Genomic DNA, 23,976 nt, shown 5'->3' with positions numbered 1-23,976 from the left:
GCGTTTCATTCTTTGACTCCATTTTAAGTAAATAAAAGTGAAAGGAAAGGAAAGCGATGGGGTTGTTTCTTCTTTTCGATTAAAGTGCAGTGACTCAAAGAGTCCACCAGGTGGCAGTATACATCCGCTGATTTCACAAGAGACCAGTAACAGGAGCCGAGATGGATGGATGTAATAACCCTTAAACAAACAAGACATCAATAATGTTATTTTTACATTTCTCAGGGCTGAACATGAACTTAACACATTCTGACATGATGCATGTCCTTTCATTTTTCAGCCGAGGTTTCATCTGTAGGCTTGTTCACGATGTTTATTACAATTCTTCTCTTTCCTCGTCTTTGCCTGATCATCTTCTGACTTTCTTGCTGCAACAGATAAATAACTTGATTGATGCAGAATCTTAACACTGCATGATTGTCGTTCTAAAATAGACCTGCAGTCACATGTTTACTTTCGGTTTTAATGAAACAAAACTTAAGGAAAAAAATATGAGGAGGACCTGACACAGGCTGCAATAATAATAATAATAATAATAATAATAATAATAATAATAATAATAACTGCAAGTGTCCAGCAGCTTTTCCTCCCGGACAGTCAAAGAGAGACTCGTGTGCAAACCTGGTGCGCACGAGTTTATTTCTCGTTATAATTTTACGCACAATGTTTTTTTTTTTTTTTTTGCTTTCTGGACTTCATGATACCTTATCAATAAATTTTGATTGAAACAAATCAAGATGAATCTTTGCTTAGTGTGTTTGAAGTCGAATGTTTTTGCGCGTCTGCTGTCTGTCAGTGAGGAGGGCGGGGTCAGTGAGGAGGGCGGGGTCAGTGTTTGGCAGGTTTGTCCCTCGAGGGTGTGTGTTTGAGAGAGAGAGAGAGAGAGAGAGAGAGGAGACTACAGAGCAGGAGAGAAACTCGCTCAGCAACGACCTGCAAAAAAAACGGCCATCCGAGTCTTTCAGTCCGAGCAGAAAAAAAAGAAAAACAGGAGCCAGATTATTTTTGTGTTTGCAATGTTCCTGACAACATTTCTCCACCGCCTGATTTGATGTCACCGAAACTGCTGCAGAAAAACTAAAACCCAGAGATTAATGCATCCTGCTCCGCGGTCCTGTTGGTTCTGACCTGGTAAGGTACCGATTAGCTCGTTCTGCTAACAAGCGCCCCTTCTTCCGCTTCTCTTAGCATCTTAGCAGCTAATGCTAGAGTTAGCTTAGCTTCTGAGCTAATGCTAGCATGCTAAGCTAAATCAGTATTGTCTTTTTATTTAAACATTATCACTGCTGATTAATAGTGTGGAGATTTTTCTGCTGTTATTTCCTTATTTTCCAGCTAACATTCAAACACGGAGGGGTTGTAAAGAAACCGTTAACGGCTTCAGTTGGTGACAGGAAGCTAAGAGCTAACAGTTAGCATCACATCTGTGGCTCCTCTGAACTACAAACACTCAGAAAGGAGAAATGAATCATTAAATGATCACATATTTCATGCTTTAAAGGCCTTGAATAAAAACTGGAATATGTTGTTTTAAATCTGGATTTATAGGGTATAGATTGGCGGGTTCTGTGTAAAGTAAATGAATCATAATAATTCGTTTTTATTTTTACTATTTTTTTTAATTGAACATTTACAGAAACACAAAGACAGAACTTCCAGTCGTGCATGTGTTCTGAAGTTCTTGTTCTGTTGGGCCGGGTCCGGCTTTAGTTTCGTTTTCTGCTCCTGGTAGTCTGATGGGGGGGTCTTGATGGGACCGGCTCAGACCCTGTGCTGGAATGTTCTGGAGGATTTCTGCACAGGTCTCTTTGTGCAGTGATTCTGAATCTTTTTTTAACGTGGATTTAAAGTTGACTTTTTCATGTCTGGCTGCTCTGAAATCCTCGGCGCATTGCATAATCTCATCCGGCCGCTGGCCTGCATTAGAAGAGGATTTGGCTCACTTTCAATCCGGGTCTTTTAATAGACCAGCCCACGTTAGTTCACAACTGTACAAGACTTAACAGAGTGGAAGTTAAAACCCTGTTCAGTTGCGTCAGGACGGATTTGCTCTGTAGCCATAATGTCATAACCATCAAGGTAAACTTACCCCCCAGTTACCCTGGGGTCAGACCCCCCCCCCCCTGTTGGCTCAGTCAGGCCTTTGTATGTTCATATTGATATTACGGTGTGTTATCGGTCTCCCAGTCTATGAAATCACATGTTGTTTTGGTGTTGGGACACACAGACGCACGCCACCATGTCCTGATACAGTCTTCTCCTCTGTAAAGCCCATGTCACTACCTCAAAGGGGGGGGGGGTAACTTTGACTCCGCTAACATCCACATTGAAGGCGGAGCGTCTCAGGGGTGTAAATATGGAGTCTTGTAACGGCGGTCTGAACAAGAGGCCGAAGGGTTCTGATCCTGTCGGAAGTCGAATGTTTCGGGGAAGAGAGAACTACACTTCCCACGATCGTGACGTGTCACAATGAAACCAATATACTATAGTACTAAGAGTTTTGGGGTAGCTGGTTGTCATGGTTACAAGCATTTTGTGAAACATCATCGGACGATTTGAACGGGGGGGGAAATTTACTTAACGAGTCGGTCTTAACGAGTGCACTGTTCTCTCTGTGTTTTACACACTAAAATCGATCTGTCGTTTACTTTAACAAACGTCGTCTGTGACCCGTTTAGTTCTTTTGTCTTTTCGTACACGCACATGTTTGAGGTGATACGGTTCAGTATCTCAGAAGCAGCAACCTAAATATGTTAAAAACAAACAGAATGACCACGATAGGAGTGAAGTTAACCCTGTTAGCAGAAACAACCAGGTCATTGTGTCAGAGACTGATCTGGGCTCCGGTGCTGATGCTGTTGAGTCAGTTGAAGGTGATGGCTCTTTGGATTGTTGTTGTTCTACACTCAGCTGTAAGTTCAACATCAACCTTGTTAAAGTCTCACAAAATATCCCACCTATAACGGGTCGTATTCTCAGTTTCTGGAGGCGCCGTTTTTAGCTGACTGTCGAGCTACCTCGCTGACCGTACAAAGAAAGAGCGGCCATATCTGTGGTTCCAGTGATTGTGCCTCAGCTGAACCTGCAGCGTGTATACGTGAAGGGTGTCACGTATACACATACCACCCGAGTCAAAACCCTGCGGCCCCCCCGCTGTGTGAGATAAGAACGCGAACGTAAGACGACCCATAGTTTTTGTATGGAGGGAAAACACCCGGCGGTCACAGCAGTGTCATGACCGTGCGGATGCCTGCGGTGTGGGATTGTTGTTGCCAGGTCAGTGAGTGGTAGACGGGAGCCAAGCTAAACCCAGCGCGGTCCAAATCTCTCTCGAGCTGGAGCCAGAACTCCACCCAGCTCCAATCCCTATGCACGAGTTCACACCTGCGCCGCCAACGCTACATATCGATGGGTTAAGGTCCCACGTGCTTTTTAATGATTGCTCGAGGATGAACACACCGACACGATCCCGTCACTGAAACCACCAACGACTACAATCTGATCATCTAACAAGAAGCCGTGGAAGATTATCTTCTGGTTCTGTTACGCCAAAAAGGCCCGGAGGCAGTTTCACACAGCGCGGCGCTGACCCGGCCCCGAGATTGTGCAAATACAGATCCTCCATTGGACAGCTGAAATAACACGGGCTTCTGCAGGGGGACGCATCCTTCATTGACCTGTTGTTGTCTTTCCAGGAGAAAAGGCTCCCACGAGGATTTTCTTTCATATCCTGGACTCGTTTATTCAAGAGAAGTAAAAGAGGAGAAGAGGTGACATTAATTTGATAACTGAACTTTATCAATTTTAATATTTGAGATGTAAAAGCTGTTGACCTTGGCCATAAAGGCGTCTGACGTGGTCGGTTAGGCGTGAGAGGCTCTACGTGTTTTCTGTAGATATCAGAGGTAGAAGAAAGCGTGGCGGGGTTGAAGTTATTCTCGGTTTGACAACGTGTCCTCCAGTAGGTTTAGTTCACCGCTATGGTCATGTGTCACATGACCGAAAATACAGGAAGATAAAATATCAACCCGACCTTTAGCAGCATTTTCTCCCCGGGCGTGCTGACGTTTGCATCAGATCAAGACCATGTTTTTTCTGTTTTGAGAGTTTTTTTTAGGCGAGGGGTTCCCAAAGCTTTTAAGCCCCCGACCCCCCCAAAAGAATCACAGTGCAAGAGACTGGGGACCCCGCCCCCCCCCCCCCTTCCAGATTGGCTGCCATATCATTCCTCAAACATCATAACATGTTACAATGATCCATTTATGAGCCTTCGACGGCCCGAAGTTTGTCTTTTTAAATGCAGTGTGAATTCTCCGTTAGTGTCATTGTGTGAAGGCTCTTGGCTGCTCGTTTGGTTCTATTGTTTACACACACACACACACACACACACACACAGATGGAAGTGACGGCGCTCGTTCTACGCTGTGTGAGCCGTTTGTTCTGTGTTAATTGATTCCTATTCAGTTTATGTACAATAGAGCAAACAGGGTTTATTCAGTGATTACTAAGTGCAGGCTCCGGGTTTCCTCATTCACTCGCTGGAGTCTCACTTCCTCATTGTGCTGTCACTGCTCTCATAGAGCTGTCAGACTTGTTCAGGATAGAAAGACAACAGATGGGAGAAGGATTTTTTTTTTTTTTTAAGCAGCTAATGCACAGTAGCTGGCGTTTTGGCGTGCAGTGGTCTGTAAATTTCCATCAGTAAGGGAGGCGTTTGATCAGTGAAGCTCGAGGTGGTTGTCTGAGGCTGAGCTGGAGTCCAGGGACTTCAGGAAGCTCTGCAGAGGTTTGGATCACACCTGAGCCGTGACGCACTGATGTGGCGGTGAGGTATCACAGTGTAACACTTAGACCTTATAAACGCCGATATATCAGACGTAGAGTATCACGACCCAGAGGCCTCACGACCGCCCAACAGCAAGTCTGCTGGGTTTAATTATGTCTGCTTGCTACTGTGGGTTCTGTCAGGTCAGCACTGTTGACCAATGAGGGCACAGAGCGCTAAAAGCAACGAGCAAAAAAACAACAAAATGTCAACGCGAAAGAGGACGGATGAAGTCGATTAATGGAGACGAAACGATGAGGTCGTCGTCTTCCTTCCGGCGGTCATGTTGGATGTGACGGTCGGTCGGTAACCAAACGTCCTGGCTCTGTTTATTTAAAGATGACTGAGTATCGAGACTGAAATGTTTGTTTTGTAGAGTCACTCTCTGGCAACGAGGGCACAACTTTATGCAAATGAAGCGAACAACGCGCTCCTCTCACACAGAGCTGCGCTTGTTTCCACTGTAGGCGTTCAGGCTTTCTGTAGACGTCACTGTTCTCCCCACACAGATCTCGTTTGATACGTCGAGCCTCCGGAGAAACGACCACAGAAATGTTGGAGACTGTTTTAACCTGGAGCGTAGCGGTGAAGCTCACAGAATCTATCACTTAACCCTGGCCGAGAAGAGGTGCTTCCCTTCATTATTTGTTTTTGTTAAACGTTCCCTTCCTCTAAAAATCAAAGAGAGACGAAAGATTCTGCTGCCAGAGTCCGAGTCTCCCACCTGAAGACGAGTGCTTTTTCATTTATCACTGGTAAGGACGGCCTCACTGGGTGAGAGAGCGTCTCTAATATTCATGCTCCCTCTCTTTTATTTAAACCTGTCCTTTCCTTCCTCCCCGCTGACTTCTCCTCTCTGATCTCCCTCAGCCAGTCTCTTTCTGATTCTCTCTCTCTTTTCTTTTTTTTTGCAGCCGCTCCTCTTTTTATTTTTCCGCTCATCCAATCGGTGTCCAGGCTTCTCGGCCTGACTGGACCTGCTGGTTTACGCCTGTGAGACTCGGGAACAAAACTCTCCCTCCGCACTCGAAGTCACACCTCAAATTAATCATTTATTGAGCGCTCGACCTTGAAAATACTGCGTCTCCTGTTAAAAGTATTTATCACTAAATATTCCTGAGTTCTATCCATGTAATAGCTGCTGTAATCATGTGACAGTTACAGGATGGCGACCTGCGTTCCTTCCATCTCAGTGTTCAACTTCAGGCTGTTTGAACGCTTAACCTCGGCCCGGGCGATACGACTAAACACGCTATCAAGATAAAAATGTTCATATCAGTCGATATCGATAATTATCACGATAGATGTTCAATCATCATCTCTTGAATTTCCCTCGGGATCAATAAAGTATCTATCTATCTATCTATCTATCTATCTATCTATCTATCTATCTATCTTTCTATCTTTCTATCTTTCTTTCTATCTTTCTTTCTATCTTTCTTTCTATCTTTCTTTCAATTCAGATTTTTGCTTCTGAGTGAAAGATACCCGATGTTTACAGAGACCTAATGCCCCGGGTCTCTGCACAGTGAATACTTACTGTGTTGACTTTTGACTCATGTGTCAAGTCGGGGACGATATCTCACCTCTGGCCGAGTCAAACACGAGCGCTCAGGTGTGAGGCGAGACGGTTAAAAATGTGCACAAGCAGGTTTTGTGTCGACATTCAGAGCGGCTAACCTCGGAGCTAACAGGGCGTGTGAGTGTGTTTTTAACATCAGCCACATTTCCTCCACATGAGGGTTAGCTGTACAGACGCTAGCCCCCCCTCTAGCATCGTCACAGGTTATTCATGGACTTCCTGTTGCACCGTCTCGTGCCTGAGGTGTCACATCAGTGTGTGTGAGTAAACGGGCACGCGAGGTTCAGCAAGACGAGACGGAGTGCTGCGAGATAGGGCGCCCTCAGGGAGGTCTCCGACTGTCGCTGCAGAATTTGCACATTTGGTTTAAGTTTGTGAGCCCTCAGGGGCCCCATAACGGTCTTTGGCCCCGAGCTGTAGCTTTTTAAAAAGTCCAGAAAGTTCCATCATCAGCTTCATGAAGAAGTTTTAAGAAAGTTTCCCACATTTATTATTCATCGTCGCAGCTTTCATGAAAACCTTTTACTGCTCCACTAACCAAATAAAGTTACGGTTGGCTGAAAGGGAACCGAACCGGGCTGCTTGGTGGAAACGGACTCACAGCAGGAGACTTTCCCCGTCTGCTCTTAAAACTTAATCAGAGGAAATACAGATTTTAAACCAAAGTTGTCGGAGCCGTTACGTCCCTCATGCTACGGAGAAAGATGATAATCGTTTTTTGCACCTCGTGCGGTTCGTTGGCTTTGAAGCAGAGATCTCACCTCCGTCCGACCTTTTCCGCCTGTCCCTTCCTCCTCCTCCTCCTGATTTTGATTTGACCATGAGCGGCGACCGGTGGACCGCTCGGACCTTCAGCTGCTTTGATCTCTCGTACTTTTGGTGTTTCAACAACATGATGCAAGATGGAGGACATGTGCTGGATTATTTAACCCCCCCCCCCCCCCCCCCCCTCCAGTGAATATTTAATCGTCTTTTGGATCGTGCACTTCAGGAGCTGATCACAGATTCACAAGAACACGGCGTCTGTTCTCAAAGCTGATCTTAAATGTATTTGATGACAAACAGGTTTGTCTTCATGTGAGGAGTTGGCAGCAGGTCATCTCCTCTTCAGCTTTATTTGCTCTGCCGTGTTGGGGCTGAAGTCGGGTCGACTGAACGCAGACCTGGGCAGGTCCGACTGTCCTGCAGGAGGTGAAGCTGTGACCTTTCTGTTAAAGGACATGAAGGCTTGGACTAAACCACAGAGCGTGCCTCGTCTTCAGATGTGTGCAGCACCGGGTTCTGCTTTTAGAAACAAACTGACATCTGATATACACAAACCTCTTTTTAAAACCTGTTGCTGCCGCCGTGCCAGAACTCTTCTGATCGGGTTCAGTACTCGGTACATCGCCCTGCCTGAGGTGTGAAGAAGTCACAGGCTGACAGGAGAGACTCTCGTCATCGTTAATATCCAATCATTTAGCTTTAGGGGTGTGAAACGTTTTAATTGGTCGTGAAAAGACAGATTTTTTGAAGTGTAGTTTGAGGAACTTGACGTGAAGGTTATTTTTTTGTGTTTGCTGCAGCCTCAGGTTTCCCTTGCGCTTTCTGTGGGCCGGTTATCCGTTGGTCCGTTTCTCTCCTCCCCTCGCTCTTTGTGTCTTCAACAACGTCCCTCTTTGTTGGGCAGAAGGTCGTCGAGCATGATATCTGGGATTAACACACCCACACAGACGGAGTTCTCTACAGAGGCCTTTTAGGGTCAGTTTTCAGGAGAGACGAGGCCCTGCTTTGGGAACACTGAGCTCCCTCTAATCTCCAGGTGTCATTGTCCTCATCTGTCACCTGAAGCTCGTGTGTTATGTCTCCCTTCAGTTGTAAAGCTTTTGGTTTTCAGCAGTAAGACCCTGAACCAAAACATGAAGCTCAGAGCCAAACGTGGGATTTCGTCGTCTGGCTTTTAAAGAGGTTTAGCACCGAGCAGTGCCAGTTCAGTTGGTTTTGAAAAGAGTAGAGTGCGAGACTCCCAAAATCCGTTTTTAATCAGAAATAGCAAAAATGTGAAAAGGTCCAGAACTTGTGTCTCTAGTCTGTCCAATGATGAGAAAAGTCCATCCTCTCTGTCTTCTGCCTGCTCCACTTTTCAGAAAATGTGAGCTCAAACAGGCCGTTTGGAGATGTTCCCTTCATGACATCACAAAGGGCAGTAGCCCCTCCCCCAGGTGGGTGACACTCCCACAGCTAGGTGTTTGTTCTGCCCTCTGAGTCTGCCTTCTCACCGTAAACAATAGGACATGGAGCCAGAAAGCAGCGAGTACACCCGAGCCCTTCCAGAGAGGGGGCGTGGTCAGACACAGCTCATTTACATATTTAAAGCTACAGACACAGAAACAGCCTGTTCTGAGCAGGGCTGAAATAGAGGGGTTTATAGACATGATCAAATACAGGATCAGAGTAGATTTACAACAACACACTTCACACACATGATGAAGAGGAGCGAGGACACTGATTTCACCTGAAGAAGAGGAGATCATGTGACCTTCAAAGTATTATATTTAAAGGGGCATTAACATTTTATCCCGAGCTGTATGAGTGGATTTGAGGTTAAAAAACCTTTTAACACGTTTGACTGTAGTCTGGACACACCAGCTCGAGTACAGACAGGAAATCCTGGACTTAAAATCCTTCATTTAAAATGAACCAAGCAAAGAAGAAGATCTTATGTTGAGATAAAACGGCTGAAATGGGAGCTTCCTCCAGTCTGTTCTGCCTAAATAAGCTCATATTAATGTACCTGTGAGTCATATCATGTAAAGATGGACGCATGAAGGAACCTCCTAGCGTGCATGAGGAAACAAAGTGAGGCTTACTGTAATACCCACAGTCCAAAAAACGGAGGCGGTGAGGAGAGTTTGGTCCATTTAAGGCAGCAACAGATTCAACCTGCCTCCAAGAGGTTTTTGATTTTCTGTTCGGCTCTCTAACTTTAGCACGGCTCCGTCACTGCGGAGGGCTTCCTCTTTATTCATGCTTCAGAGGAGCAGATCATCATGTCTCACAGCCGTACCTTAAAGAGCTTTTGTGTGAATGAATTAAAGATTAAAACATAAAGAGGCTGAACTGGCTCCGGAAATATCCGGTAAAGCACTCGGGCTGTGTTAAAAAAAAATCGATGCAGTAATAGATACAAATACATGTTCAGATGTTACTGAATCAATGCGGCTGCAGATCTGTGATGACAGTTTTAAAGGTCAGTAACACCTGAAGGCCCTGACACGCGTCTCGCATCGTAACGACAGACGGACAGACGCCGCCTGCTGGCGTGGAGCGTAGTAGATGTTTTGAAGCTGCTCGGCCTGTTTGCAGAGAGGCTGTTTAAACATTTGAACACGAGCTGTACATAATGGAAGTCAATAACGTTTGCAAAACTTAGACTCCTGTGTTGACTTAAAATGTGTCAGTGATGCTGGTTGCTATTTGTTTTGTGTTTGAACAGAAATCTGAAGGCCTGATCGTCGATGTTCATATTTAAACATGAAACCTGTTTTATCATCTTAAAACGGGTCAGATTAGCTTTTTGAGATTCCACCAGGATGCTTCTCCTGTGTTACCTGATCAATAAGTTCACCTTTAACTCTGACTCTTTTTGATTGAGAAACAAGAAGCCCTTTTCTTAATGCTCTGTAACGAAGCTCCGCCCCCAGGCTCTGCAGATCCCTGGCTGCTCCTGTAACGTCTCCGGTAATACTTCCTAAAGCGGTACAGTAGTTTTCATGTCCTTGTGACGGTTACAAAGTTTGTGATATCTGCTCATTGGCCGTGTTTGAAAAGCCGTGGCTCCTGCTGGGATGAAGTGCTCTAAAGATAGATTTTTGTACAGGATGGCACCAAAGTAAAGTCGTCATCGATTGAGGTAAGAGGTTTTTTTGTGTTTACTGCAGAGACCGTCGAGTACATTTGGGAAATGTTCAGTGACAGACCTCTTCACTCAGTATGTCCGCTCTGTTCCTGCTCCGCTCCTTCTCGCTGACGTAGAGCGGATGCAAAGCGTATAACTCAGTTTGATGGCTCGTGTAACATGCAGGAAGAAGAGTCGGGGGGGGGGGGGGGGGATAGCAGCTTCATGAGTGAATGCTTCACATTCGGTTCCTGTTTTGTCGTCATGTTGGAGCGATGCAGTAAGCGATCAGGAGTCTGTATCTTGTGTTTTATTTTGAAAGGGAACCTTGCATTCCCCTGTCCGAGCTCCATCCTGGGTCGATCTGCTCTGTGCAGTTTGATTCGTGCTCGCAGCGAGCTACTTACAAAAAAATAGACTTGGTAGTTGCCGGAGACGGACCGCTGCTGCGCCTGCCGTGGAAACACGGGCGGCGTTCTGATCTGGAGTGTGCGGCGCCTCACAAGGATCCAGTTAAAACTGCCAGTGACACACACACTGAGGTGGCAGCAATTAGCACGGGCAAACTTGGCACACACACACACACACACACACACACACACACACACACAGATTCAAAATGAGAGTTTGCTCGTGTCCTACTTCACGCGCTCACGCTGGCACAGCTTCCTCGCTCAGTTTAATTATGATGATTAGTCGTTGCCTCCAGCAGAGTCTTCGAGAAGCCTTCATCTCATGCCGTAAATCTAGAAGATGAGGAGGTGCAAACAAAAGCAGAGAAACATGAAAGAAGTGACCAGGAAGTTTACAGAAAAATCAAATGCACAAAATAAAAAAGTGACCCGTCTCAAGCTGAAGGATGCGCACAAACAAAATTTACAGACCTGAATTTATCAGGAAGTAAGATTGTTTTTCTGAATTTCTGATGTCTGCCTTCTCACTGTAAACGATCAGACACGGAGCGAGAAAGTTATCACCAGCAGAAAGCTGCTCAAACTAGGATCAATGTTGGAGATGCTTTTGAAACATGGAGAGAGGTTAGAACGCAGAAAGCTTTACAGACCCATGCAGAGCTGGCTAAACACTGAAGCTACAGTGTCCACCACATGCAGAGCTGGCTAAACACTGAAGCTACAGTGTCCACCACATGCAGAGCTGGCTAAACACTGAAGCTACAGTGTCCACCACATGCAGAGCTGGCTAAACACTGAAGCTACAGTGTCTCTACATGCAGAGCTGGCTAAACACTGAAGCTACAGTGTCCACCACATGGTGACCTGTGTGAGAGGAGGGGTGGAGACAGCTCTCTGTGATGATCAGAGTTTAGACTGCAGTACCCATTTTAAACACTAGGGTAACAGAGTGACATGCTGCTCCTTTAACATGAATCTTTTTTTCTCTGTCTGTCCTCAGTGAAGCTAGAAAGGAATCCTGCAAGAGGGATTAGCGGTCCGTCAATGAGGAACTACCGGCTCATCTTCTGCCACAACCTGAAGCAGCCCTAGATGGTTCAGCGGTTCACTGGTCAGGGGAGGAGAGGATAGGACACACTTTCACTGCTACACGGTGAGTACACACAACGACCAGTGCAACAACACAACACACAAAGAGCACAGTGATTTCAGTTCAAACCTTTGTTTCCCTGCATTCTGCTTTATTTAAAGCGATGTAACGTGAGGCATGAAAAGCTGGTTTGACTCTAAATAAACTCTGGAGATGATCCTTCTGCCTCCTTATGAGGAAAAGCAACACCATCTGCAGCCGTTTGCATCCTGATTACTCACCAGCCCACCGCCGTCTTCCGAGTCCAAGGTTCAAATCGTTGATGATTTTCTTTGCTTTGCATTGATTTCCATCCTGCCGCCAGACTCTGCCCGCCACATCCTCGCCTTTGCATGAGAGCCGAGGGCGAGATGACGACAACGAAGCTCGCTGCAGAGAGGGGAATTTATTTTAAGTAGTGACCTTTTGAATGACGATTATGCAACGGATAACAAGACGAGACTTTTTTTTTTTTTTTTTTGAATGCAGCTAGAATCGTGTTTATGTCATTTAGAAAACAATCCTGGAGCTGTGCTTCGTGCACGCGTCACCAAGTATGGAGGCTATAGTCCGGCTTCAAATCCGGCCTGTGGCTTCTTTCCTGCCTGTCCGTCCCCACTCTCTCCCTCTGCAAATCGTCTTAAATCTGTGTTTCCATCTTCCTGCTGTGCAAACACAGTGGATGCATCATCCCGTCAAAACAGATCCTGAAATTAAAAGTTAAAAGTCGACGCCGGATGCTCCTCTGCTCATCCGATTCTAAAACATCTGAACGTCTGAATCTGACAGTCCGGTACATTTGTAGAGCTCACAGGAGAATTAGGACTCCTCCTCCTCCTCCTCCTCCCCAGAGGACAAGGTGTGAAGAGGAGGTTTAAAGCTGTGCAGTCTGAACCAGACAACGTGTGTGTGTGTGTGTGTGTGTTCCTTTTTGTTTGTGATGGATGGAGACGCAGCGTGGACTGATGGCTGCTAATCTCTCCTTTGTAAAATCACTACATCTCCCTTTTTTGGTCTAAGCTCGGCTCCTCTTCTTCTTCTCTGTCTTCTCATGTCTCCTCCCTGAAGACGTGAGGTCTTGGCGGGGCTGTGGTGAGGAGGAGGAGGAGGAGGTGGAGGCCATGAGGAAGAGCGTGTCTCCGTCACCAGGCAACGAGGGCGGGAGCTCAGCCGGCACCACGCGGGTTTTTGGCGTTCCTTTGGAGGAGGTGACACGCACGCACACTATCAGTGGCCACGAGGTTCCTGCTCTGGTGAAGCGTATCGTCGAATACATCGAGGAGCACGGTGAGTGAACATTAACCCATCGTTACGTATCATGATGTTTGCAATAATTTAAATCCCTGGGTGACTTTCCCCGTTATCGTTCCTGAGGTTCATACTTCTGAGCGCTCGGTTACATCTGATAGCACTCGAATGTTTGAGTTTCCCAATAACGCCCCGCTGCTCTCGCATCACGATAAACCAAAATATGTCGGGTGGTGGCGATCCAGTCGACGTGATAAGATGAACTCTGGATGCTCCGGCGGACATCTCCACGCTCCGCTTCCTTTCTCCGTTACATAACCGCTCCGTCAGCTGCAGCTCCGACTCAGAGCACGGCTCAGAGAGTGAAACCTGTCCTCATATCCACCCACTTTAAACATTTCCTGTCAAGACTCACAGAGCAGGAACCGCACTCTGACATAATCATCTTCATGACAGCATGGTTTTGCTCTGAAGGTGTTTTTGGCCAGAGTAGAGGTGCTGCTCTTACTCCTTGATAAGGACACTGGTTTCCCTCCCCCTTTCTCCCCTCTTCGTCCCTGGAGGTGTGGACTTGGACATTTTTTGAGAACCAGAGAGTGAGAGGGGGAGGCTGCCTGTCCCGTGTCCGACTAATGCACTCCTCCTCGGGTTTCCTTCTCACCCCCCCCCCCCTCTTCGTGTCTGGAGGAGAACTTTGAAAAAACTAATTGGAGAAACAGCTTTTGTAAACTCGGTTTGCGAAAGGTCGCTCGCAGAAGTCAGTAAACTGTGTCTCACGGGAGAAGGGCGAGCTGAGGCCTCGTCAGCATCCCCTCCTCTAAAGTTTCTCCGCGCCCCTGGTTCTCTAAAATAGAACCGGAGTCTGACACAGCAGGACAGTGACGGAGAAGTTTTCACCTTACAAAAAGTGACATCAGAGGTTTTGGATGGAGGATAGTGAATCATGAAGAGAACTGTCTTGAGGACACAGTTGGGTAACTTTCTTGTAAAACCAGTCGAGTCAGTGGAATTATTTTCATCCAGCACTTCACCTCGAGTGACCAGTGAAGCACGATGATGATGATGGTGAGTGTGTGTCCTGGGGGCTGCTTGACCATTTGAGGTTATGTAACGACCGTCTAATCCTCCCGGGCTTCGCTCCGAGCGCCGCTGCCAGTGCAGAAGTTATTCAGCCGCTGAGGGAGCTTAATCTCTCTGCTCTGATGTGTGTTTGATGTCCCAGGTTTTATAAGAGCAGTCTGATTAAAACAGGAATTCTGCAGATAATCGGGTGTTAGGGTGAGCACGGAAAATGTGCCGAAGCAAAGCCGTGTCATCTCTGAAAGGCCGACGCCGTCTATCAGGGATCGTCCTCATGATTTGATTTGATTTGATTTGATTTGAAATTGTGTAAATGTGAGCAGTCGGTGTTCGAGGAGCTGAAGGTCGGAGCTGCAGAAAACACACAGGAAGATGGGCTGATAGCTTGTTATGTAACGCTGCTGTGTTATCCTCTGGATCTCGTGCACATTCAGTGTGATCAGGCCTCGATCACCACTACTGATAACAGACGTTGAGGACGCGTGCGTTTGGAAACACTTGATCTTACTGATCTTTTTTTTTCTTTTTTCATTTCTGTACCTTTTTGCAGATTTAAGATATTCTGTATCTTATTGTTACACATGTCGTATGTCACGTGCCGATCTGTCGGTGCACCCTGAATGGTTCTCATCGCCGCTGTTTCTGAGTCAGTAGCTGAAACTTGGTCCCGTCTGTGTCGTCAGGTCACCTGGATCTGGAGGGGCTCTTCCTGGTAAATGGCAACGCAGAGCGCGTGGATTGGCTGCGCCAGCGTTACGACAGCGGAGAGGAGGTGGAGCTAGAGAAGGAGGCGGACCTGGCGTCGGCCGTCAGTCTGCTCCGACTCTTCCTGCAGGAGCTTCCCGAGCCCGTCATCCCGACTTCCATACAGGGACACATTCTCCAGCTGCACCAAGGTGTGTGACGGGGACGGCTGCTCCGCCGCCAACGCCGTTCTTCTTCTTCACTCACCTGAACATTTTCCTTTTGTTATATAAATGAGTTTCTGCAAACAGCTGAGTTTACTCTTTGAATGTTTCTCACAGATTATCTGTTTGAATCCCCCTCTCACGCAGATTACAGCCGTGTCCCGTCATCGATTTCATAATGATAATAATAAATATGCAAATTTTGAGCTGATCCTAACCTGTGTCGTTCTTTAATATCTGCAGATTACAGCAATGAAGAGGAGCTGTGCAGAAACCTGAAGTACCTCCTGCAGCAGCTTCCGCAGCTCAACTACGGCCTGCTGCGCTTCCTGTGCCGCTTCCTGGCCAGCGTGGCGTCGCTCCAACAGGAGAGCTGGAACATCGGGACGCTGGCTGCTGTCTTCGGTCCAGACATCTTCCAGTAAGACTTTGTTCTGTGTGTGTGTCACTGACACGACGTCCGTGGTTTGTTCAGTCTAATTCTTCCTTGTGTCCCGCTCGCAGTCTGTCGACTGAAGCGGAGGACCTTCGAGACCAGGAGTCCGTCAGCAGAGTCCTCGCTGAGCTGCTGGACAACCAGGAGGGCCTGTTCGACTCTGAGGACGACGACGTCTCCACCACCAACGACTACAGCTCCATCAATGAACAGGTACGTCCACGCCGCGCTGAACGCTAAACACGCCGTGGCAGTCAAAACAGAGGCTGGTGGGGAATCATGGGAGTGATGCTCTGCGCTACTCCTCCTCCTTCCTGCGCCCCCCCAGGAAATCCAAGTTCTAGTTTATCGTAGTCAAGACGACCGACCTGAGACGTTTTTTATCACAGCAGCAGCTTGCAGCTTGATGATGCAGAATTCTGTGTTTCCACGGCAACGATAAACCTGCCTTGGCGGCTGCCTCGAAAGACGCGGCCCGTTTCAACCCCAACATGAAAGATTTCTCCGGATAAGCTGATGTTTAAAAAACTCCACAACAAAAACAAAGAATAACAAAGATTTAGTCCATTTTTTATATTGATAGATGACAATTCAAAGTTTCGTTTCACGAGACGTCCGAAGCATCACGACCAAGAGACGCAGATTAAAGCGTCATGATCACAAACCAAACAGAAGATCAAATAACGTTTGTGGTGATTCAGGAAAAACAAACGAGGACGAGTTTGAGTTTGGCGTCCAGGTCCAGCACGTCACAAGCAGACTCCCTCGCTGCTCTTCCTCCTCGCGCTGTCGTTTGTGATGTAACCGAATGCAAAGTTCTTCCAACAACGAGACGTTCCTGGAAGGACCGCACCCGGACGACACACCCGCAATCACGAGCACACATACCAAACACAGAGCAGGCGAGGTCACAGTCTGACTCTGTCTGTTTTTCAATTCTTCTCGTGCATGCTCTGAACGCTCCCCCTGTTGCCTAGCAACACGACAGGCCCGGGCGTCACACTGTGAACATTGAAAGTTATTGACAAAGTTTTATGACGCAAATGTTGATTTTTGAATCTGCGTTGAGTCTTAAGATCAAACTCTCCCTCAGAGCGGCGAAGGTTAGGGTTAAATAGGAGGGGGCGGGGCTCCGTGCAGGAAGTCTCCGGCTGTCGACAGCGTCACATGTTTTTTGCTTTCTGAAGGCGCCGTGTCCTGTTGGCGTCAATCCTGTCTCATGGCTCTTTTTTTTCTTTCTACATGTTACATGTTTGAGAGCGTGACACGGAGCGAGGAGGATGAGATCCGTCGGAAGCATCAAACATTCATTTCATCCAGGCGGACGCTTTCTGCTGTGAACGCTCTCTTGACCATCAAAAACAACTGAGGAAAAAAAAAACGCTAGGTGGACGCGGCGCCTCGTCGAACTGAAAACCTTAGAGAGAGTTAACTCAGTTCACCTTTCTTATTCTCTCTTCAAATATATCGTTCTGTCCTTTATGAATCAGAATATGATTTACCAAGCGAGGCAGAGCGGAACCAGCAGACGAGGACAGACGGAAGAAAGTGTGTGAGGACGAGTCGTCTGTGAGTCTTATGTAAGACAGACGGCCCCAAAGGTGGGCGGTTTACAGAGGTGCAGGGAGAAGAAGAAGCTGCTGGTGATGTAACCACACGGAGCTCTGTGAGCACATACCGTCATGAAGGGGATAATCTCACACACACACACACACACACACACACACACATGCTTCACGCTTCAGCTAAGCTCGCTAACAGACTTATGAGCAGGTTAAAAACGCCAAAAGTTCAAAACGTCAGTTCATATTTAGCTCATTCTTTCCTCTATGCTCAGAACAGCCGGAGGTTATTTTAATATTTTTTTATATGTGTCTCTCTCACACGTCTCTTTGTGATCGTACGTCTCCAAAGTCCCCGCTCATAACCTGAAGCCTGCGTGAGGTGGCGTTGAGGCCGGCGCAGGAGTAACACGGGGAAACACGCGGTCCGTTAAGCAGCAACAAGGGAAACAGTGTGAGAAGCTTTCAGACCACTTCCAGCTTTAAGAGCGTGCTCATCGAGCGGGCCGAGGAGAAGGTGCACGGACTCGTGGTTGGCTCAGGCTCGACTCTGAGTCGTGCTCGCACTCGGAGGCTGGTGACTTGTTGTTTTGGAGTTCGGACTTGTTTGGGATGCACGCCTCATAAATCACCACGCTGCGTCCTGCAGCACGTTCCTCCTCCTCCTCCTCCTGCTCCTCCTCCTCCTCCTCCTCGTACCAGCGTGTGACCGACATGAAACAAACTAAGCAGATTGTCCCGTCAGAATAAGCTCCGTGTTTTGGGGCTTTGTGTGACTTGTAGTCGAGATCAAAGCCTCTTTCAGATGTTACGTAAATGTGGTGACATTTTAACGTTTCTCAATCCGACTGAAACTTCTAGCAAACAAAAGTCTGAACTCGTGCCGTCGTGGAAAACGGAGAGAAACGGATACGACGTTCAAGAAAGACGCTTTAAAGACTCTCGGCTCAGGCCGAACTGTAAAGAGTGCCAACACATCGTCTCCATGGCGACGTTCAGACGAGATGGAGCAGCTCCATCTATAATATCAAAAAGGAAAAAAAAAAAAAGTGTGAAATCCTCAAACCGTCTGCTGCACGTTGCCAACGCGTCTGACCCGCTGACCCCGTGTTCGTCTGAGTCTACTCGATCGAGTCTGTGAAAGGACGTCCGTTGAGTTGTGTCCTCTTGCTTCTTCTCTGCCAACTTCTCAAAGTGTTTCTGGAGCCGAGCCACGAGTCTGATACCTCAGCGTGCAGCAGCAGAGTACTGTTACATGTCATCATGTTCAGCTGTAAGTGAGAACACGCACACCTGTGTGACCCTTTGATTGGAGCAGGAGGAGGCGCCCTCTCGTTGGGCGCTCCATCCCGTGAAGGTGATCATGCTGCGTCAGGACACGGGGCCCTGCAGGCTGAACGAGCAACGTCTGGACCTTTGATTAGCAGAGTGCTAAAGAGTTTGTAGGAGCTTACATTTGGCCTCTTTTTTCTATGAAGATGGTTGATTATTGATTGATCCCAGCCAGGTCAGGAGAAAATCAGGAGCAGATGAAATGATGGAGATGTTTCCAGGAGTGCGTGAGTGAAAGCAGCGTTTCTGCGACAGACAGTCCATCAGTGGAAAAACAAACGTTCTCCTGCAGCTTCAAACCCAAGTGTCTGTAACTGCAACGTGGAGAACAAAGCAGGTGACGATCTCTCCAGTGTCCTGAGGTTTAAGAATCTCACTTCAGGAGGAAGCGCACGCACAAAGGAGCCTTGGAAAGCGGCCATTGTTCTGTGTTCTCGGCCGGACCGTCGCTCCAGCTCATGATGTCAGCAGGACTTGTTGTTGTTTTCTCTGTTTTCCATCCGAGAGTGCGACCGGATCAGACCGCTACAAGCAGAGTCAAGGCCAAGGACCTTTTGTTCCCGGGCTTCTCTCTCTGCCCCGTGTGTTCACACACAGATGTTTCTGTTGTAGCATGTCGGGGTTATGTCCTTTAGCGTTTAGCTGTCTCATGTGATGCTTGATTAAAAGGTGTTTTAGGATCCATCCAGCCTGCTTTCACACCTCCTCTGTGACGGCCAAACTCGACCTTTAAGTGACATTGTAAGCGTTGTCACGTGAACACTCCTTCACGCCTTCACTTGGCTGTCGGTGTGTTTGTCAGCTGGCTGCTCAGTTTCATTTATGGCTGCTTAAAAAAAAAAGAAAATCCAAACCTTTGATTTGGTTCATCCATGAAATCGCTTCACGATAACGAGAGAGACTGCTGATGCTTCTTATGATGATGTTTTCATATTTTTCTGCAGCGGAGGCGATCGCTTCATCAACAAGTCGTTCTAACTCAGCAGGAGAGTCGACTTGTTTGTTTTTGTTAGTTTGTTGGTTGGCGCTGTCAGTCGAGGAGGCGTGAGAGGGTGTGGTGTGAAGTCGCTCCTCTCCGGCTTTTCACGCCGTTTAGTCATTGAGTTAACATTTTACAGACACCTACACGTTAAAATGCAAATCACAGCTGCTCAGCCGCCACTCTTTATTTCTTTCTAGAAAATTCAATTTCAGAAGCTCAGCTCACAAGGACGAAGAGATAAAACAGAGGAGTAAGGCTTTCACACACACACACACACACACACACACACACACACACAGAGTATTATGAGTCATCCTCCCCAGTCTGCACATGTGACGGTGCAAGAATTTCCCCGACAGCCAATCAGAGCTGGGGGGGGGGGGGGAGAGAGAGACAGAGGTGTTACCGTAGCAACGACGCAGTGACAGAAGCAGATGGGGCGGCTGCTGAGAAAAGAGGAAGGAGAGTTGAAACGAGGACAAACAAACAGAGAGAGAGAGAGAGAGGGCGAGAGAGAGAGAGACAAGAGACGGTGTCATGGTGACAGCTCTGTTTCGTGACCTTTTGACCCTGATAACGTCCGGAGGTTTTCACAGCGTGTGAGGAACACGTTTGTTACACTGTTGATTTATTTTTATTGACTTATTTTATTAATACATTTAAGCGGCTTTATGCTCGTGTCGTCCATCTCTGCTTTACACTCAGATTCATTAAACTCCTCCTCTTCCTCCTCCCCCTCCTCCTCCTCCTCCTCCTCCTCCTCTCCTCCTCCTCCTCCTCCTCCTCCTCCTCCTCTTCCTCCTCTTCCTCCTCTCTCCAGGTTTTTTCCTGCCTCTCAGTGTCGGTCTGTAAATCTCTCGGTGATTTGCTCGTTGTGACGTATTTGTCATCTTAAAGTTAAACGTTTTCCGACCCCACAGGAAGTTAAGCTGTTGTGATCATTCTGACTCGCTTGCAGGACTGTGGGGTCTGTAAACGGGGCGCGACCTCACAGTGAGGTCACACACACCCCCCCCCCCCCCCTCGATCTGACCCCCCCCCCCCCCTCATTCTCATTCTTTATTTGGTTTGGGCCGCACACTATCTGCAGCGTCGACGTCTAACGCGTTAGCTCCGTCTATATTAAGACGTGTTATGAAACAAACAGACATATCTTGTTCCTGACGTGGACACACACACACATACACACACATACACACACACACACACACACACCTTTCTCCCTGCATATCTCTCCTGCCTCTTCGTGTCCAGGACAGTTAATCTCCTCTCGCCTTCAGATAATCTGACCCTGATTAAAAAAAAAAAAATGAAGAGGGAAGGAAATGTTTTATTTCATGACCGTTGGCATCACAGCGTCCAGTTATTAACGTCCAGCTGAGTTACAATCAAACGCTGTCTTTGACTTTCCTCCGACTGACACTGCAAACAAGTCTTCGCTTGTCGCCTTGTCTCATGGCGTGCATCGTGGCGTGAACGAGCAACTGTTAAACTAACTTAAGTGTTTTTATATTGTGCTGGGGAAAAATAACCTTTTCTTGTCAGTCGTGGGAGAATCCAGAATATCCAATCAGATGGCAGCTCGCACTCATTTGGTTACTTTTCTCGCCGGTCGTTGGACCCGAGGCAGGAAACCTGAGAACTCGATGTTTAAAGTTCAGCTCGCTCAGAGACTGATCGTTCTCCTTCCCGCCTTCAGATCACCGAGCTGCTGGACGACGAGCGCTGCGAGGCCGAGTGTGAGGAGCTGCCTCAGGACGGAGACGAGGGTCCCGGCTTCCTCTGACTCACCACAACACACACACACCGACGAAGAACCCCGCAGTCAGGTGAGACCGCTTTACATTCAAGTGTTACCTAAGAGTGTGTGTGTGTGTGTGTGTGTGTGCGGGCCTGTGTGTGTGCGGGCCTGTGTGTGTGTCACGGTCAGCGCCATGCTGCTAGCTGTGTCCTACTGGCCTTTAAGATGATTACAGTCTAATCCATAATCCACACACACACACCAATACACACACACACACACACACCAATACACACAGACTCTGCTGTTATCTGTCATTACACGGTTTGTTGAACGCAGAGACAGGAAGGGGTTAAAAAAGGTCGACGGCACCGTAAATGTTCAACGTTTGAGTCGTTGCTGTAGGGTCCCGACCCACCAGTTGAGAACCACAGGTCCAAACGAGGCGTGTGTGTGTGCGCGCGTGTGTGTGTGGGTGTGTGTGGTCCTGCAAGCGAGGCAGAATGATCACAACGGCCGGTTAGCAGAGTCCGTGTGTGTGTGTGTGTGTGTGTGTGTATGTGTGTGTGGTAATGTGTGTGTCCACTCTTCGTGGATGTTCAGTGGTTAATATGCCGTCTGTTTATTTGTGTTTGATGGAGGAAGGCTTTACAGTCAGTGGCAGCTGTTGGAGTGTGTGTGTGTGTGTGTGTGTGTGTGTGTGTGTGTAAATTATTTAGATTGCAGCAGCTGGCCTCATGTGGTTGGTTCAGTGTGTATTAAGTCCCTTTAAAGTGAAGGCAGACTGTTTGACCTTGAGTGACCTTGGTGTCTGGTCTGGAGGATTAGTCCACGGACCAAACCATTAAAACCATCTGAGTCCCAGCCCGGACTCCGGAGCGCTGCGTGTCCAGCCCTCTTTCTCGTCAGTGTTCCCTCGAAGCTCGAAGGTCACAACGCCTCGCCGTGATGTCATCAGGAGTCTAAAAGTTCAGGAGGTCACTAAAGGTCAAAGACTAAATCGCACAACTCAGGAAAACCTGTTCCACACTGATCCCAGTGAAAGAGCGAGGAGGGGGAGTGGGCTGGAGCTGGTCCTGGTCCCCGCTGTCATATGGCGAGAGGCGGGGTTACACCCGGGACTGGTCGCCTGTCTATCACAGGGGAAACTTTGAATCAGCAGGAAACCTAAGCAGCATGTGTTGGGACTGTGGGAAGAAGCCGGAGCACCCGGAGGAGAGAAGCAGGAACGTCCTCGCTGTGACGCTGCAGGGTTTTTTTAATCGTGGCTCTTCCTCCTGTTTTGATGAGTCATCGGGGTCAAAGGTCACCTGTGCGTCTGTGCGTCTGTACCGACTTAAAGCTGATTCCTCTCCACAGTCATACATCTTCATCGTCTCTATCTGTCTGTCCGTCTCAGTTAACTGGTCAGTCAGTTGATGAGTCATTGTTCATATCTTTACTGCTGCCTTCATCACTGACTCTTCCTCCTAACTGTTTATGACAGCTGGGACAGAAACACACTTCCTGTAAACCTCGTTAGCTCTGCCTGACAGACAGGGAAGTCTGTCTTCTGTAGCTGTTACAGTCAGCCTTTAATAGTCTCTGACAGCCAACACACACACACACACACACACACACACACGCTCATTTTAAATCTATATATAATCCCTGGTATTTCTCTTCTGATCTCCCTTCCTCCCCCGTCACTTCTTCCCATCTCTCGCCCTCTCTCTCTCTCTCTCTCTGTCTCTCTCGCCCTCTTTCTCTGTCTCTCCCTCTCTCTCGCCCTCTCTCTGTGTCTCTCTCTCGCCCCTCTCTCTCTGTCTCTGTCTCTGTCTCTCTCGCCCCGCTCTCTCTCTCTGTCTCTCTCTCTCTGTCTCTCTGTCTCTCTCGCCCTCTCTCTCTCACCCTCTCTCTCGCCCCTCTCTCTCTCTCGCCCTCTCTCTGTGTCTCTCTCTCGCCCTTCCTCTCTCTCTGTGTCTCTCTCGCCCCTCTGTCTCTCTCTCTCGCCCCCCTCTCTCTCTCTGTCTCTCGCCCCTCTGTCTGTCTCTCTCTCTCGCCCTCTCTGTCTCTCTCTCTCTCTCTCTCTCTGTGTCTCTCTCTCTCTCTCTCTCTCTCTCTCTCTCTCTCTCTCTCTCTCTCTCTCTCGCCCCCCCCTCTCTCTCTGTGTGGAAAGTATTTTTTCACGAGGCGTCTGAGCTGTTCCTGAGTGTGAGGGCTGGTTGGGTTCAGTCCTGAGTGAAGCAGGAAGGGATGGAGTAAAGAGGAACGTGTCCCCTGCTTGTAAAGGGATTTATTGATTTGAGTGTGAACAGAATGTATCAAACGTCGGGGAGAGGGAAAGGTCAGGACGTAATAAAACACTCGTCTTTAATTGGTGTCCTTGCGACTCACACTCACGTCCACGTGGCGTCTGTGACATGCTCACGCCTCTCCTTAAAGCCCCTCCCTCGCTCCGCCTTATTTTGATGTTGAGATGATTTACCACGCCACGCCAGAGAGCGCCGAACATGCCGCGTTGGCTTCCTGTGCGCTTCAGTGCTGTGACAGGTGTCCTGCATGTCTACACCAGCTAAACATACACACAAACACACACACACATTATGTAGGTCAGGACAGGAGTGTGTGTGATACTTTGACCTGCTTTAAAAACCCCTCCGCTCTTATGTGACTCTGACCCGGCGCTCTAAGATCAGCACGCAGTCACAACACGTTCTTATTCAGGACAAGAAGCTTCATGGTGGATTGTTTGATTTAAAGATGGACGTGTCTCCGGCGGCTGATTTGAAGCGTCACGGTCCCACGTAGTCATGAATGTGTTTATGAAAAACCTCAGGTGTCACCGAGGAAGACCAGGAAGTCCCATACACACCACAAAA

General features: G+C 47.9%; 1 protein-coding gene across 1 annotated transcript in view; it reads left to right on the top strand.

The window, feature by feature from the left end:
- The first annotated feature begins 815 nt into the window (after window positions 1–815).
- The window catches only part of fam13b (family with sequence similarity 13 member B), a 38,409-nt gene continuing 15,248 nt past the window's right edge, over window positions 816–23,976 (top strand). The window contains 8 exon segments of the mRNA XM_079352071.1: window positions 816–1,131; window positions 11,698–11,850; window positions 12,895–13,113; window positions 14,838–15,050; window positions 15,306–15,483; window positions 15,567–15,711; window positions 21,074–21,149; window positions 21,152–21,203. Of these exon segments, the coding sequence (XP_079208197.1) occupies window positions 12,948–13,113; window positions 14,838–15,050; window positions 15,306–15,483; window positions 15,567–15,711; window positions 21,074–21,149; window positions 21,152–21,203 (830 nt within the window). The 5' untranslated portion in view covers window positions 816–1,131; window positions 11,698–11,850; window positions 12,895–12,947.

Source organism: Symphodus melops (assembly GCF_947650265.1).
Source record: "Symphodus melops genome assembly, chromosome: 9".
Taxonomy (NCBI): domain Eukaryota; kingdom Metazoa; phylum Chordata; class Actinopteri; order Labriformes; family Labridae; genus Symphodus; species Symphodus melops.
This window is presented reverse-complemented; position numbering and strand designations above follow the sequence as displayed.